The sequence below is a fragment of the Dermochelys coriacea genome, chromosome 1, assembly GCF_009764565.3.
Source record: "Dermochelys coriacea isolate rDerCor1 chromosome 1, rDerCor1.pri.v4, whole genome shotgun sequence".
NCBI lineage: Eukaryota > Metazoa > Chordata > Testudines > Dermochelyidae > Dermochelys > Dermochelys coriacea.
This window is the reverse complement of record NC_050068.2, coordinates 343,754,867-343,772,506: the sequence shown is the minus strand read 5'-3', so window position 1 is coordinate 343,772,506 and position 17,640 is coordinate 343,754,867. Positions and strand designations below refer to the sequence as shown.

The window sequence follows — 17,640 nt, the reverse complement described above, 5'->3', positions numbered from 1 at the left end:
CTGCTTCCTAGGGCAGCGTCTCCCCGCCGCAGCAAGTGCATCCAGCTGCGATGAAAGGAGCGTCTGTAGCTGGGCCGAGGCTTCCCCGCAGAGTCATGCGGAACGTGAGGGACGTGCCTGCACCCGGCAGCCCACACCTCTGCCTGCCTTTTGCCTTTTGTGTCGCTACCCGAGGCCCGGGGGGGGGGGCAAAAATCAGTTCACGAGCTGAAATGCAGCCTCGCTTCCAGTTAGGAGGGGGAATGATCGATATTAAATATCATTTTACTATAAAAAAATAAGCTCCTGATCTCCGATCGGTTGCATAAAGGTTACAGGAGCCTGAATGGGGCAGACGGCAAAAGGATAGAGCCAGGGATTTTTCTTTGTTGGTTTAGATACAAAATCTTTGCATTTCTATTTCACCCCTTAATAGGGAGGAGATCATCCCTGTGCATTGTGTGTACACAATATACAGGGAAATAATCCATTGATATTTGGTGTATATCTCAGGGAAATAATCCATTTGGGATTTAGTGTATTCACAATACAGTTCAGTGAAAATACTTATATGTAGCTATATTTTAGAGCTACTATAAAGTACATGAATTTCCCCTTCATCTATACAAATGCATATGAGAACTATCCCCTTATCGTTTCCAGATTTTTACATATGACTGTGCAATAAACGTGTACCGTATATATATTATACACGTAGTGTGTGTATAAAATATGCACGCACGGGTATTTACCAGTGGGTATTGCACCCAGACTAGTATATAATGCTAGATCGAGAATGTATACAACATGCCTACATGGGAGCGATACGGTGCTCTCTTGACACTATTCGAGCGTCGCGTAGATCATCCTGCCATGTATGGATTTGTTGCAAGCTTGTCTCACCGATGTGAGTCCTTTGTCTAAGAAAAAGTTGATTGCAAATTCCCCAGGGTGGCTGCAGCCCGTCTAGCCGCCACGCGGCGGCAGCACGGTTTGCTTCTCCCCGGCCGGCTGCTCCCTGCAAAGAAGTTCCCCCGCCCTTGCCGGCGAGGGGCGGGCTGCGGCTGACGCAGGGTTTGCCGGCCGGTCTTTTGCGGCAGAAATAGCTGGGGCGAGGTAGGAGCCGGGGCATTCACCCGAGAGAGGCAGGAGGTGGAGGAAGACTCCCAAGGACCCGTCCCACTGGCATTCCCCGAACGGCTCCCGCAGAGGGAAGCCCCCGGGGAAATCCCGCCCGCGGAGCAGCGTTGCAGGGGCGTGAGAGCGGCTGGTCGGCGAGAATCGAGCCCGCTTGTCCCGGGGAACACGTGCCGCTGCTTTCCCCTCTCGGTCGCTGCCGGGATTCCCTCCTCGCCAGGCAGGGTCCCGGCCTTATTTTGCAATCCCCGCGTGATCAGAAGAAGCCTTAAGACGAGCTGTAAAGACATCAGGTGCCGCCGCGTCCGGGCCCGCTGGTTTAAAAAAAAAAAAAAAAAAAAAGCCCCTTTTTATTCTCTTTCCCGTGCATCTATCCACCAAGGCGGACACGGACCTTGGTTATAAAGATGCCCATGGAGCTGACGCAAAGCCGGATCCAGAAGATTTGGCTCCCCAACGATAACCGCCCAGCGCTGCCCCGCAGATGTGAGTATAAATTGGAAATAGAATATCGGGGTTGGAAGGGACCTCAGGAGGTCATCTAGTCCAGCCCCCTGCTCAAAGCAGGACCACTCCCCAATTTTTGCCCCAGATCCCTAAATGGCCCCCTCAAGCTTTGAACGCACAACCCTGAGTTTAATAGGCCAATGCTCAAACCACTGAGCTATCTCTCCCCCCGTGCGGGGCGGGAGGGAGGACAGAGGTGTGGGAAGGGGGGGGCAGGGAGGAGGGAGAAACCTTAGGGGTGCCCGCACCTGCCTAGAGCAGTGCCCGTCTCCGCGCGCGCTGATGCAGCGGGTGTATTTCGCTTGCGGGAGGGGGTGGGCGTGGGGGGAGCTGTGTGTGCCCCACACCTGCCTAAACCATGTGAGTGGGAGGCAGGGAGGGGGGGGGCTCCCCTCCCTCGTTCCAAGGGGCCGCCCCTCAGTGTCACGGATTTGCCCCTGCGGGGGAGCATCGCCCCGTATTTTAAAACGGATCATGGGCGCTGTTTGCAACAGTACACGGAGGCGTAGGGCGACTGCAGGGGAGAGGGTGGGAACGGACCCCGGGGTCGGGAATACCGGCCAGGCTCCGGGAAATGGCCTTTCCCTAGAAATCAAGCGTTGTCCTGTATTTGACATGCCGCTTGTCCCGGGTGTCCCTCCGGCGGGGGGGGGGGACATGCTCCCACGTCGGCGCTGACGGCTTTACCTTGAGCAGAGCATCCGTGGGAGGCTGAGCGGGGGGGGGGGCAGGGATCGGTAGCGCTGGGAGGTGGCTGATGTGGCTTCCCCACGTGCCGGATTGGGTGGGAGAGGGAGGGGGCAGAGCATGGATGCTGCATTTTCCCTCCTTCATTGTTCCCGTTTCTTCCCCCATAAGGGAGATCTGAGCCCGGGGCAATCCCACCTCCCTCCAAAAGAAATCCCTGCACCTAATTCTCCTCTTTGTTAAGGAGCTGCAGAGGATGCAGTCCCAGTCTGCATCTCTGTAGCCCCTTGCACCAAGGGGTCTCCAAATTCTTTATAAACATTAATTAATTAAGTCTCCTATACTATCCCCCGAAGAAGAGCTCTGTGTAAGCTCCAGAGCGTGTCTCTCTCACCTGCAGAAGCTGGTCCAATAAAAGATGTTACCTCACCCACCTTCTCTCTAATATCCTGGGACTCGCAGGGCTACAAGAACACTACATCATACCATCCCCGATCTTTCCCCAAGAGAGCTGATTAAAGTGTTTCTCCCCTGGTGTAGCATTGAAAAGTCCCATTGCCTTGAGCAAGACTGTCTGTTTGCCTTCACCTAGCTTCGGATAGGCCCTCCAATACAGAGAAATTTGAAAGGACAACCCACCCTATCAGGGGATGCTAATGCTGATCTCTCTAACCCACTTTCAGAGCCCCTGACGTACTGACGGCCTGGCAAACACCACCTAATTTTGTAAAATTATATGTAGGATTACAGGGGGGTGATACACAGGACTCAAGCTGTTAACCCATTTCACTCATGTTTTATTTCGGCTGGGATTGTCAAAAGCCTGATCCTGCTTGGAGTTTTACCATTGACTTCAACGGGAGCAGACTTAGCGTTGGAAAGTCCCTCAATCTTTGCTTCCTTGTGCAAAATGAACTAAGTGACTTGATTTTGTTAACTGACATGTTGTGAACCCTTAGGAGGGAGGTGAAAGGGATAAGCGGTATGAATAATAAAGCTAAAACATTAGTTTCATAATTTTGATTTTTTTAAAAAACTGGCATGAACAGAAAGCCTCACGGTCAGAAAAAAGAACCATTCAATTAAAATAAAAAAGCAAACACCGGAATCACGTAGGGGCTACTGCATCAAATATAAATGTTGACCTTTTGGGAGTCGGTCAACTTACATGTAAGCAAAGCTGTAAAGATGCAAGTCACATAACTTTGACCATTACTAAATAAGCATTCTAGAAACCTTTGCACAAATACTGCAGTTGTGAGGTGAGGATTGCGTGTACTCTGCACTCTGGGAAGATACAGAAGTAATTTGGGCAGTCAGAGATACCATTCTTCTCTTTTAGCTAAGCGTTATTGTTTTAAAGTAGCTTGTGCATTTGTCTCTCTCGATCAGAAACACTGCCCCTTTAAACCGCTGGGGTTAAAAACCAGCCACTGATTGTGCTGGCTCTCTTGCCTATGAAATATGTGAGAGAGAGAGAGAGAGAGAGAGAGAGAGTGTGTGTGTGTCTGTCTTGAATGCCAATGCAATTTTACAACAAATAAGGAAAACAAATGTGGTCTCTGGTCCTATAGAGAAAACTCTGTGATATTTTCCCAATGGATTTGCTATTTTTATTTTAAATTAAATTAAATGAGATTTTTTTTTTTGGCTGGAGAAACTGTACAAGTGTTGCCAAAGCGTAAGAAAAAAAGACCTACCCCTTGGGTTTCTGTCAGAGATGGTACAATCTGCCCAGAACAGGGCTACATGTGGGATTTGATACCCCCTGCTTTCCTTTGTCAGTCAGCTGTGTAGAGTAAACTGAGTAGGAAATAGCTTTATGGAGAAGGCTGCATATCTGTGTGGCAGCAGGACCTTGATTTCTGCAGGATAGCACGGTCTCCTGTATGGGAAAATTAGCTATATAGTTAGCAGATGGGACTTTTACAGGGTACTCCGCTTAGGTGTTTGGCTTTTTAAAGAAGTCCTTATAAAAGAGATATGGCCCTATACTTGGTACTCCACAGTCATCAACGTCAATTGCTGAGGGAGAGAGAGCTTGTGATATATTTTGGTTTATTAAGACCTCCCTGGAAGTGCTAGTTGATGTGATAATGGAGTTTGTAATTACTCTGCCTTAACATGGAATGGGTCCCCTCGGGGGTGATTCCTAATAATCTGTTGGAATATACTTCTTTAATTTGATTCATTTGGGCATCAAGGATCCTTCTCCCTCCCGCAGCTGCTCCATAAAAATAAAACAAGGAGCACAAACATCACTCCAGACTGCAGAGCAAATCCTGAGCTACAATAGAGATTCTTATCTAATGCAAATAGCATGAAATCCCAGGGAAAGCAGGGAGTGATATTGTCTCTTTTAAGCATCATCAAAAAGCTTCCTGGGCCAACAGCTTTAATTATTTCATATGCACACACGCAGAAAAATGCATCTACTTGGCTGACTTCTTGTTAGGAGAGATTGAATGGATATCAAAAGATGCCTTCCTCCCGCCTCTTGATGGTGATCCATTAAATTTCTGTCAAGTTGCACGTCTCTCACGTAGTCTGTGAAGCCAAGTTATTGCAGACGGCTTAATGGGCAGAGCCACTCACTTTACAAGAGGAGGGGGTGTGTGTGCATGGAATATTTGAGGTTGCATGGCTGGTACTTTTCTTTTCCTGCATCCTAGCTCAACATGCATGTGTACCTGCATATATATATATATAATATATTGTGTGTGTGTGTACAATTATATACCTAATATATGTATACTGTGTGTGGTGTGCGCATGCAAGCAATTCTGTGGTGTCAACTACCAGAGTACATACCAGGTTTCAGACTAGCAGCCGTGTTAGTCTGTATTTGCAAAAAAGAAAAGGAGTACTTGTGGCACCTTAGAGACTAACAAATTTATTTGAGCATAAGCTTTCGTGAGCTACAGCTCACTTCGTTGGATGCATTCGGTGGAAAATACCAACTACCAGAGTTACATACCGACACACGCACCCACCATGCTGAAGAGCACCATAGAAATGTTATATGCACTAATTTACCAAAGTGTTTTTATCTCTCTCTCTATAAATCTGTGTGCACATGTGCATATATATTTTTATAAAATATATGCATTATAGAAAAGTCTAGACAGGTATATTACACACACCTTTTTTGCAGCCCCTCCTAACCCAGTGTCATTGTGTTGTTTGTTGTGATCTTGCAGCCTTTATTTAGATTGGTGGGATTTTCTATTCTAAACTCAGGTTGGTAGTAGCAGGAGATGCCGCCCCCCCCCCCCACACACAGTTTGATGACTATCTCCATGGTGCTCCATGGTTTGCACCTTTCCAGGTTTTTCATTTAGTTCTCGGAAACGTCATTGAAAGGCTCCCACTGACTTTGGTGGGCTTTAGATCAGGTTCTTAACAAAGAAGCGCACATACAATTCCCAGCTGCAACTTCTCTTTAGGAAACTCTCCCCAACCCTGAGTTTATGGACCTTCCTTAAAATGCATCTGATGGAAAAATTTCCAAATGAAGATGCTCAGCTCCTGCAACTCCCATTAAAGTCAGTGGGAGCAGTGTGTGCGCTCAGACTCCAGCACCTCTGAGGATCAGACCCTCAGATTTGCCTGTGTGTATGTGCATGCTCATCCTTATAGCGTCAGATTTAATTAACTGGAGTGTAAGAATAATGAAATATTTAGTGAAGCGAACAGTCCAGTTCCCTTCTCTGTTCAAGTATCTATTTATTTTTAATGTCGAGCACACTTGGCAAAACTCCTCTTGGATCAGGGTTGTGGATCTTTTTTCTGCTGTGGGGAAAGGGAGAAAATTAAGTTTCTTCTTTCATCTCTCATTCTCTCTGGCCAATGATGAGACTTCAGCAGTGCTGGTGTGAGTGTAGAGATGGGGAAACACCTGCAATGCTGCCCTGAAGTCTGGGATTGGGGATCTCTTGTAGGGTGACCAGATGTCCCGATTTTTATAGGGACTGTCCTGATTTTTGGGTCTTTTTCTTATATAGGTTCCTATTACCCCCGTTCCAATTTTTCACACTTGCTGTCTGGTCACCCTAATCTCTTGTAATAGCTGCAGCCCAGCTCTGATTTGGTGAGCTCAAATGGGAAAGTTGGGGGAACTCTCCTTTAATCCTGTCCTGCAGACCCCAGAGTTGAGATGGTAATTCAGGGAAGCAAGGCTGAACAGACCTGCCAGTTAATTTTTCTTTTCAGATTTGCTTTAGCCTTTTACTGGAGGCTTTTAAGACCTGCTTAATTTTTTTTTCCTTAGCACAAGAAAAACTTGTGTGTGGGGTGTTTTTTTTTAAATTAAAGTTAACCATTATATCATTCTTGGACTTTTTTCAGTGTTGACCCCCTATTGGCTAAGATCCAGTCCTCTGTTAGTTATATCAGGCACTGGCAAGAGGAATGACTCAAGGATATAATCGGTCTCTTTCATTGTTGCTATAATTTTGTACCTGGCCATCCTTTTTCCAATAGCTTTAGGGGTTTTTTTGGATGCAAGGTGGTAGAAATCTGTCCTGATCTAGATGCACAGGAATTTACATAGACACTGAAAGGAATCTACACCGCTTAAATTTGACTGCGACTCCCAAATCTAGTTTGAGACAAGTCCCATCCCCCTTCCCTTTCAGCAGTCTGCCTCTTGCTTGCACCATCCAAAACTATTGGCGGAGCTCAGCAAATCACATGATCCAGATTGATCTGGTGCAACCAGATGAGATTGGAGTCCTGTTTGTTGCATGCACAATACTCAGCTTCATTCTATGTGGTTATTACGTTTATTTTTCTTGCTGTAATCACAATTGATGAGGCTGACAAACTAGGCAGAACTATCAGTGTGTAAGGAATGGAGGGAAAATGTCCGTGAAAGGCTTGTGTATAAAAATGATGACTGCAGATAACTTCATTCTGAGTTGTCCATGGGTGACTCCTACTTAAGGCTCTTTTTATGCTTAGCATGAAGACCAGGAGTTTTTGCATTAAGGAATGCAACTATAATCCAGATTCTGTTATGCCATCAATGATGACAGCTGTCATCCTTTCTTGCATTTTTTCTATATTTGGTATAAGTGTTAGTCCTTTCCCTTGAGGTTTAGGAGCATGTCCTATGAGTTTCTCTTCCCTTGTGGAGCAGTGGGACTCTTTCTAAAGATCTTGTTGGGGATGGAGATGTCTAAATATGAGAAAAATTTGGCTCAGAATTTTCGCTACTTTTTGGTCATTAGGTTAAAAGAGGAGGGATCTATATTTTAATAGTTAGTGCTTTTTCTAATATCCTCTCTGAACTGAATTGCAATCCATTGACATAGGTCAGGCTTTAAATTTTAAAAAGTATCTGCTTCAAAATAGCTTTATATACATGTAGTAAGCGGTGGAGGCTGTAATGGACCATTTCATTTTTAAATGTCACTTTCTGAATGGCCACAGCTCTGCAGCTAATGTGTATCATTCTATTTCTGTCCTTTTTCAAGCTCAAGGGGGTGGTCAGTTGCATGTTTATGTTCACTTAAAAGCGGTTACTCAGAGTAAGAAAGCTGGTTGGAAGGGACTGTCCAGGGGGTTTATAGCCTCCTCTTTCAGGGCTTTAGAGACCTGCAGTCATGTCTGCAAGTTTAAGTACCGCGGTCACATCTTAGTCTTTCATGGATTTTTTTCCCGCATCATAAATCCAATACCTAATTTGGATCTCTTCCTGAGCACAGACAGACAGGACTCGAATGGGCAGGGCGGTTCTGCAGGACCCAATGGGAGGTGTATTTGCTGAGTTGGGAAAGAAGCCTGAACAAGGCCTGCCCTATGCCTAGGTCTGGCTAGTGTTGCTGTGCCTTGCATTTGCGAGCATCAGTTTTGCACTCTGTTACAGGAGCAAAGTAACTAAAGGCCATTTCAGTGAGAAAGTCACTTGCAGTGAAGCACGTTTACACTTCCCCAGGTCCCTGGGATGTTCAGGACACCGTGCTCCCAAGCACCTCCTTGTGAAAGGACTTCAAGAACACTTGAGTCTTGTGGGAGGGGAATAAGGAAGCAAAGTCACAAAGTGGGGACTGGGAGTGGTTTAACTTGACCGCATCGGCCTGCAAGTTGATGCTGTAATCACCCAACACCAGAATGCTCTCGCCTGTGCGCTATGCCATCTTGGCAGTGGCAGCAGCAGAGAGCATTAGCCAGGTGCCAGTTCTGCTCAGGCATGTGTGATCCGTGAACTCCTTGCTGCTATGGCAGGCCTACAAATGAAGCTGGCACCAGTTGGACCAGCTTCAGTGAGTGCCTTTTGAATCCCAATGAACTACCCACTTATATAGAAGAAGGTCTAGGTTGCTGGAAAGGAGGAGGCGGCCCGTTAAAGTTCCGAAAAGCTCGGACACTGAGTAACCCTTCTGGGAACCAGGTTCTGAGGAGAAATATCTTGTGTTTCAAACCAGCAAACCAAACATAATGAATCATACCATTGTAGCCTGAATTCCTCTAGCTCATTATTGAAGTAGTCCACCAGTGTCCCTGTGAGGTGGGGGAGGTATTATTGTCCTCATTTTATAAATGGGGAAACGGAGGCACAGAAGAGTGATGTGACTTGATCAAGGTCGTGCAGGAAGCCTGTGGTAGAGCTGGGTGTCGAACTATGTCTGCTAATCCTGAGCTTCATCTGTAAGACTGTCTGCCTTCCCACCCGGTATGTCAGTGCTTAGGAGAAGAGGGGTGCATTCATAATCAGTTCACGATTTCCACCTCCCATGCACTGTAGATCATAGAGGTGATGTTTCAAGTATTGCTTGCTTTCGTCAGGCCACTGCATCAGGCTTCGTTACCCAGTGACCCCAGAGCTGTCTGCTGCCCATCTCTGCTCAGTCTGACGTGTTCATTCAGTAGATCCTCTTGCAAAAATGAGTCAGCAAACTTACAGACTCGAGGCTTCAGTGCCTGGCGCCAGTTGTTCGGATGGGGAGAGGGAAGACCAAAGAGGGAGGTATTAGATTGCCTCCTGCTGTCGATGCACTGAGGGGATGTTGGAGCAGTAGTAAGCACCCTGATGCCTGCTTTGTCAAACCTCGCAGGGATGATGCTGAGGGATTATAATGGCTGCTTGTGTGTTTTCTCCCCTCATTGTAGCCTGTGGGCCGCAGCTTACCAATTCCCCCACTGTGATCGTTATGGTTGGCCTTCCAGCTCGGGGGAAGACCTACATCTCCAAGAAGCTGACTCGCTACCTCAATTGGATTGGCGTCCCAACAAAAGGTGAGGCCCCAGCCCAGCCGTTCCTGCTAGAAGATATGTGCCCTGGTCCACTGGGGACGTGCCTGTGGAGTTTAAACACTCTAATGGATTGAGCCTGGCAGGATCTCCCTCTTCCGTATCCATCTGGGAGAGAGATCCTTGGGAGAGGATCCTGACTGCATGGTGGCTTCTGCCTGCCCCCTACCCCTGCCATTGATGAGTGGCTACAGAGATGTTAATTTTTTGCCGAGGGGGCCAAGCCCATTTGGTTTGTTTATCGAAAGGGCTTGTATGCGGGATTTCCCAAAGCCTTTGCGCCGCCTCTTCCAAGGGTGAATCTAGCTCTCGGATCTGTCCAGAGAGTGTGGGCACTTGCCAGAAGCTCCTTGCAGTGGTGCAGTGGGCTGCTGGTCCCAGCCATGTTTGACACCCTTGTGGCTGGGATCACTGGAGAATGTCTTCTGGAGATGCTATTTTCATAGTGCAGGTGTTAAAGAGAGAGAGAGGGTTAACCCTTTTCCTGCCAGTCTCTGGATGGATTCCCGTACATACTGTCGTGCTTCTCCCAGAGCCTGCTGAGCTGTGTATGGGACATACCAACTGTCCCCTTTCCAATGCTGTACTCACTGCCTGCCTTCACCTTGCAGTTTTCAACGTGGGAGAGTATCGCCGGGAGGCGGTGAAGCATTACAGCTCCTATGACTTCTTCCGCCCCGACAACGAGGAGGGCATGAATGTCCGGAAGTAAGTTTGCTGTTGCCTTGTTCTGTTAAGCCGCCTGCTCTCTTTGAGCCAAAATCTGCTGTAAATTGGAGGTAACCCTTCCCCGTGATTTCAAGGGAATTTCTCTGGAGTTAGAGCAGTGTAACTGGAAGCACGGTCTGACCCGGTCTCTTAAAATTTTCCCTGCTGCTTCACCCCCACCCATCTTCTCTTGGTCGGTTTCCCATTCAGGGCTTAAGCCCAGATTCTGAACGGGGTTTAGGCACCAATTCCCTTTAATGATCTGAGCCTTAGGGCCTGATTTTTTCAGAAGTGCTGAGCACCCACAGCTCCCTTTGACGTTAGCTGAACTTTTGAGGGGGCTCCGCACTTATGAAAAGTGAGCCCTGAGAGAATCATCCTTGGAGCCCAGGGACTCCCCAGCCCCAGGCCAGGCTATTGACATTCCTGGTTTGGGGTTCTGTGGTGAGAAAGTGGAGTGCAGCTCCCTCTTAGCATGTCAGAGCTACCAGAAAGTGCAAGGCCACCCACTGTCCATTGAAGTGTTGAATAATATGTAGCCTGCAGAGTGGCTTCATGTTCACAGAGCACTATAGCTGTTATCTAACTAGGCGCTCACAGGAAGTCAGGATTGGGAAGTCAGGATCTGCAAGATGGGCAAACCTCATGGATGTGAAGCCGCTTGCTGGTGGCCTTGCGGTAAATGCCAGAACAGGGGCTTTTGGCCGCACAGCTCCGGACCGTCAATCAGGGGATGTCAGTCCTTGCACATACCAGGAGTTGTGGGTTGTGGGAAGGTTAGGAGGAGTTGGAACTTTAAGGCTTCTTCTTTAGGACCAATCCACTGGCTCTTACAAGCATCTCTAATTACTTAAGAAACACATCTCTTTCTTTCTCTGCTGCAGACAATGTGCCTTAGCCGCCTTGAGAGATGTCAAATTGTATCTGTCAGAGGAAGGTGGCCAGATCGCGGTAAGTTCAGATAGGGGTCTGCTAGTTGAAACGAGGCCTCTTTCCATCCTCAAAATACTCCCTTGTCAGTGTGTGCTGAGACAATCCCCCAGTGAAACTGCATCCTGCGGCCCGTCTTCTACACACTGGAACAGTGCCTTGGGGAAGAGGCCGTTCCCATCATTACAGGACTTCAGATTCTGTTTTCCTTAGATGCTCCCATCATCACAGTATCGAGAGCCGCACAAACCTGAACAAAGTCTTCCTCACAGCCTCCCTATGAGTATTCTACCTGCTGCCTGTAGGGTGAAAACGGGCTGAGGAATTAAGTGATTTGACCAAGGCTACAAAGGAAGTTTGTGGTGGGAGAGCCAGGAACTGAACCCACAACTTCAGTGTCTTAAGACCATCCTTCCTTGCACACTCCATTAAATCCACAGGATCCCTTTTGCTCCCTTACTTGCCTTCTGGAGGTTTTTACTGCCATGTTTTTGTTCTAAGATAGAAAGGCTTATAACTGAATACTGCCTTAAGTGATGAATTTATTACTTTTTTTTTCTGATTCTAAACCCCAGCAAATATATTGTCAAACGATATTCCCCTCTTCCCCTCTCCCAAGAGCTATTTAAATGTCCCCTGAAGATGACCGCCCTGGCATTTTTATTGTATAGGTTTTTGATGCTACCAATACAACAAGGGAGAGAAGAGGAATGGTCTTAAACTTTGCCAAAGAAAATGGGTTCAAGGTCAGTATACACCAGACTTTTATCTATCTAAGGTACTTATATGGCTTGCATTACCATAGTATCTGACAGGTTTCAGAGTAGCAGCCTAGTATCTGAGTATCTCTCAGACCTCACAACTCCCCTTTGAGATGGGGAAGTGCTGTTTTATAGATGGGAAAACAGGCATAGAGAGACTTAGGCCCTAGGACCAGGCCTTCAATTGAAGGTATTTAGTTGCCTAACATGGGAGTGAGGAGTCTAAATACCTTTGAGGATCTGGGCCTAAGTGCCCAAGGTCACACAGGAAGTCTGTGGTGAAGCAGGGAATTGACCCTGGGTTTCCAAAGCCCAGGTTAGTGGGAACCAAGCATAAGAACGTTTCCACCCTACTCCCCCCTAAGATCTCCAAGCCAATAAAATAGATGAGCTGGTGAGAGGGGAAACTTTCTGCCATATGGTGCATTAGGAAATAGTTTTGAAACAGTCTACTCCGAATTGCATGGAGTGGTTAGAGGAGACATCAGGCTGGATGTAATAAACTCCCTGTGTTTCACTGCCAATCTTTAACTGGTGTTTGCTTTGTCTTCCAGGTGTTCTTCATTGAATCTGTTTGCAATGACCCTTCTGTGGTTGCCACCAATGTTATGGTGAGAATGGAAAGCTATTATCTATTTCTAAATCCTGTATTTGCACAGATTGTATTTGACACTAGCTGGTAATCCGCTTATTGTACTTCAGCGACACTGGGATAATTTACACCAGCTGAGGATTTTTAGTTTTTTACCTGTCTCGGGGCAGAAAGTGTGTAAAGACTATCTGGCACCAGCCACTTCAGGACTATGCAAAAGCATTTGAATATAGCTGTCACTTTCAATCTTTTCTGCGCTCCCCAGTCCCTGTTCTTTTAATATGTAACTGCCCCTGAGCCACAAGATCTGTGCCACACCCCAGCTTTTGAACAGTCTCTTGGAGGAAGCCCTGCAGTGTGCCAGGACACTCTCTCTCCCCCCCCCCCCCCCCCCCGCCATGGGGGTCTCACTCTTCCTTCAGGGTAGGCCACACTGCTTCACGGCCTCCTAGACTGAACTACTGGGCTCCAGCAGCCCTGCTCTGCTCAGCAAGTCCAACGGGGGTAGGCTCCTCATAGAGACGTGTATTCTCTTCAAGGACTAATGCACCCCAGCCAGTATTTGTAGTGCCACCCCCAAACAGCATTTTCAAAACAGAGCAGGGTTCATTAGTCAAGTGGAACACAGCATTGGCAGTTCTTAGGTTAGCACAGAGAAATGAAGGTTAAAGGGTAGTCCATCCTGGTCAAGCCACAATTCACCAGCCAAGCTCTGGTGAATTCCATTTTCAAGCTCTTTCTCTCGCTGACTTCCTTCCTCAGTCCATTCCAAGCCCCGAGCTTCTTCCAGAAGCCATCTCTTATCCCCTGTAGGTCATGTCTGTCCTTTGTTCTCCAGGGAGGATCATGCTGAGTTCACAACCCCCCTGGCCGGAGCTTCTGCTGGTGAGACTCAAGTTATGAGTCACGGGAGCTTGCATTGTGTTTCTGGACCCCTTGTAGATCTGGGCTGGTTTCAGCCAGTTTCTTTATGACTCTAATTGTTCTACCCAGACAGAGGTGACACACATCTATATTTTGTAGTCTGCCCTGAGAGCGAACTTACTCTTTTTTTCCCAGTACTTGGTAGCAATCCAAAGTATGGGGGAAACTGAGGCACATGTATGACTCATAAAAATATTACAAAATATTCCCACTTTGTCACAATAACTTAATAACAAATGTGCTTAAGTGGCTGGATTATAAATCCCGTTTTCAAAAATGACCTTGAAGCCCAAATTTCAGTGAAAGTCAGTGGGACTTCTGTCCTTTTTGAAAACTTTACTCAAGGTCTGCTATTAAACAGATGCAAAAGAAAAGACAATAACCAGGCCTCACTACGCACGTTTTTTTAGCTAGGGAAGAAACATTAATGGATGCAACTTCCTTCTTGAGAAACTGTCTTTTTGATATATTGCCCTGCCTGTGCCTTTGTCAGAAGAGGTGACCCCCTGTCTTAGGGTTGGCCAACGCAGAGAGGGGATTTTTTTGTTTCTTTAATGAAAAGTCACTTTCCCCGCTAACCTGTTACCAGGCACTGTTCTAACTGCCAATCTTATCTCCAGTTATACATCACAACTTTCCAAGTCATTTTACAGCACCTCAGACTCCATTGGCTGGATGCCAAGATTTCAAATGGTGTTTGTTCCTAGGTGACAAGGATTTACGGCTCGAGTTTGTCTTGTGTTGGTGTCTGGTGTCACCACAGATGAAGCTGACTCATTTCTCCCCTTTCTATAAATTCCCTTAATGGTACCAGCTACCTATGCAATTTTGAGTTGCATTCAGACAGATAAGGGTGCACCTGGGAACATCCTACACTTGAATGGGGTCCATCTTGTCACCCTCATACAAGCACAGCTCCTGTGAAGAAGTTCAGTGGGAGTTTGGTCTCCAGGGGCAAAACCTTGGAGCTGACCAGATTTCTCTCTCTCTATCGTAACTCTTAATTTGGTTATTTCCCTTCTTATCTCTATGGATAGCGTATACCTTATTCTACACAAATCAGTAACTTCCCTTCAGGTTAATTAATGCATGAGGACGTGATTGGAGATAAAATTGGCTCCTACATGTATGTCAGTTTCTGCTTCACTGGACATTACAGATTAACAGTGTGTTAGTGCTCAGGTGCAATATAAGAAAATAAATTGTAATGACAGCAACGACACAAGGCCCTGATCCTGCAAACAGTTCTGCACACGCTTAACTTTACTTGCATGAGGTGTTGCATTGGCTTCCATATTACTGACATGTGTAAGCCATTGTAGAGTCAGCGTGTTTGATGTAATTGCAACATCAACACTGTTAGCTGCAATGCCAAAGCTTGGTGCTGCAGCATCAGAAACTGAGAGTAAATGTTGGATGATAACACTGTGGCCTTACAGCATGTGTCATCCAAGGATCCTAAAGCAATTCACAAATGCTAATTAATGAGGCCGGGGGAGGAAGTAAAGTACTATTATCTCCGTTACGCAGATGGGGAAACCGAGGCACAGAACATGTACATTATTTATAATGCAGTAGGTATTCATGGATTAGGACCCCATTCTGCTCCGTGCTGTACAACTATCTTGCCTAAGGTCACTTGCTTCCCATGTTCCACTCTAACCACATAGACATCACTGGTTCTCTTTACAAGTAGTTGGTTGGTATATTTTTTTCGCTTAGTGTGGGTTTGTTCAGCCAATTTGTTAGGGAGCTGTGACTGTCACTGGACTCACTTCTCTTTTCTTGGCAACAAAATATTGAGGCTAAATCACTGAGAAACACTTGAGCTAGGTAACCTTTGATTCTGAGAGGAAATGGTAATCCAAGATACATGCTGCAGCCATGTGTTTACCGATCTTACACTTGCCATTAGTTCTTACTTCTTTTATAATTTCAAAATTCCAGCTGTAAGTGGACTCTTTGTACGTGACTCTTGGAAGGCCTTTGAGACTTGATATTAGAACAGCCTGATTGTTCCAAGACATATCGTGTTTGCACTGTCATTGACTGAGGTGCTATCTTTTGTCTGTACAGAAAGCTTTCTGATGACTCACTGATTTGCTTTCTGTGTTCCTGCAGGAAGTTAAATTGTCCAGCCCAGATTATAGGGATTGCAACTCAGCTGATGCCATGGAAGACTTTATGAAGAGAATCAATTGTTACCAGGCCAGCTACCAGCCGCTTGACCCAGATAACTATGACAGGTAAGGGGTTTTGCTTTGAAAGAGCTTGGCTTGGATGTGTTTTGTCTTGGAAGAAAAGGGTAATAAAATATAGATCTGTATTTCAGTTTGTTTGAAAAAGTGAATTTATTAGAATAGAGGTGGGAAAACTACGGCCTGCAGGCCACATTCGGCCTGTGGGACCATCCTGCCCGGCCCCTGAGCTCCTGACCCGGGAGACTAGCCCCCTGGTCCTTCCCCCGCAGCCACACCGCCGCACGGGCAGCACTCTGGGCTGTGGGGCTGCCCCCTCATGCAGGGCAGTGTGTCTGGCTCCGGCTGAGTGGCGCAGCAGCCAGACTTGTTGCTCTGAGCAGCATGGTAATAGGGCTGAGGCCGGGGGGTTGGATAAAGGGCAGGGAGTCCTGGGGGGCAGTCAGGGGATGGGGGCAGTTGGGGGGGGGCCATCGGGGGATGGGGCGGTTGGATAGGACAGAGGTTCTGGGGGTGGGCAGATGGGACGGGGAGCGGGGGGTTAGGGGGTGGAGTCCCGGGAAGGGGCCGTTGGGAGACAAGGGATGGGGGAGTTGGATGGGTTGGGAGTTTTGAGGGGGGCAGAGAGGGGGTGGGAAATGGGAGGGGGCAGATAGGGGCCAGAGGCCAGGCTGTTTGGGGAGGCACAGCCTTCTCTACCTGGCCCTCCATACAGTTTCACACCCCGATGTGGCCCTCGGGCCAAAAAAGTTTGCCCACCCCTGTATTACAATAAAATAAGAGCAAGCCCCAAGCTCTCATTCTAAACTCAAGCCTCTGTTAGAGAACCAAGAAGATGTGGCTTTTTAACATCCTTTATGCCTTGTGGCTCCAGCATGGAACTAGAGTACCAGAACATCCTGCGGTAATTTTTACATGCAATTTCTGGGCCGACCAGAAGTAGCGTGTGCTGATCTTTTGAGGCTTTCAGGCTGGTTTCCAGACCCAAGAACTTTGGAGGGGCAGCTGAGATTTGGGGTGCTTCTGTGAACCTTTTGACATGATCCCATCAAAGCTCTGTAACATTGCGAGCCCTGGGAGGGAGCCGTCCCCCACCGTAATCAACTCTCCAGCCAGAGCAGACACCCAGGAGGCCGTAGTCATACTAAGTGACTCTGGATAGAGTCAGATAAATATTGCAGTGTTGCAATATTTATCTCCTCTGCATCTCCATTTGGGAATACTTTTTTTACCATGAGTAACTCCTTCGTCATCCTATGACTTTCTGCACCTGGCGTGGGCGTGGGGCAGCAGGTAGCTTTCTCTGGGCCTTCAGGGTTTCAGTGTAGTCAGTCATTCAATGTGTGCTGTCAATCCCAGCTGTCCTGAGGTGTGAAAGCCACCTGAGGGATGCTGCCTCATCCCAGATCTCTCGTACAATGGAGGCTTGTGCTAGCTACCAGCCGTGGGCCTGGAGTCAGAATAATCTTATTTAATCTTTTTTTAATGGAACAAGGAAAATGGAGATCACCAGGCCAGTCTCAATGTAGCAGTGATTTCAAAGGAAAGTCTTACCGCTACCATGAAATATCCCTGTAGCAAATCCTTTTAACATGGGGATTACATCCCCTTGACATTTATTCTCGAGAGTTGCCTTTGATTCATGTTTCCACTGCTCCTTGCTGTGGTTTCCACAGGGATGTGTCTCTGATCAAAGTGATCGACGTTGGCCGGAGGTTCCTGTTGAACAGGGTCCAGGATCACATCCAGAGCAGGATTGTCTATTACCTAATGAATATCCACGTCCAGCCGCGCACCATTTATCTGTGTCGACACGGCGAGAGTGAATTCAACCTCAAAGGGAGGATTGGAGGCGACTGTGGACTCTCCAATAGGGGCAAGAAGGTAGGGGAACAATATCCCTCATGTATTTGGGCAGGTGGGAGCAAGTCCCTGGTTGTGTAATATGCCATGTATGAGACAA

At 47.2% G+C, this 17,640-nt stretch overlaps 1 protein-coding gene across 7 annotated transcripts in view; it reads left to right on the top strand.

Annotated features, from left to right (window-relative positions):
* Positions 1-17,640, top strand: part of PFKFB3 (6-phosphofructo-2-kinase/fructose-2,6-biphosphatase 3) — a 74,755-nt gene that overhangs the window by 42,848 nt on the left and 14,267 nt on the right. For 3 of the 7 annotated variants that reach the window (XM_043499064.1, XM_038390490.2, XM_043499055.1), the window contains exons 2-8: positions 9,424-9,549; positions 10,176-10,272; positions 11,157-11,223; positions 11,874-11,948; positions 12,518-12,574; positions 15,601-15,725; positions 17,354-17,561. In XM_043499064.1, coding sequence (XP_043354999.1) covers positions 9,424-9,549; positions 10,176-10,272; positions 11,157-11,223; positions 11,874-11,948; positions 12,518-12,574; positions 15,601-15,725; positions 17,354-17,561 — 755 coding nt within the window. Of the gene's footprint in view, positions 1-849; positions 1,603-9,423; positions 9,550-10,175; positions 10,273-11,156; positions 11,224-11,873; positions 11,949-12,517; positions 12,575-15,600; positions 15,726-17,353; positions 17,562-17,640 lie in introns of those variants that run through there. The other 4 variants (XM_038390509.2, XM_038390499.2, XM_038390472.1 and 1 more) reach the window with 3 other exon arrangements.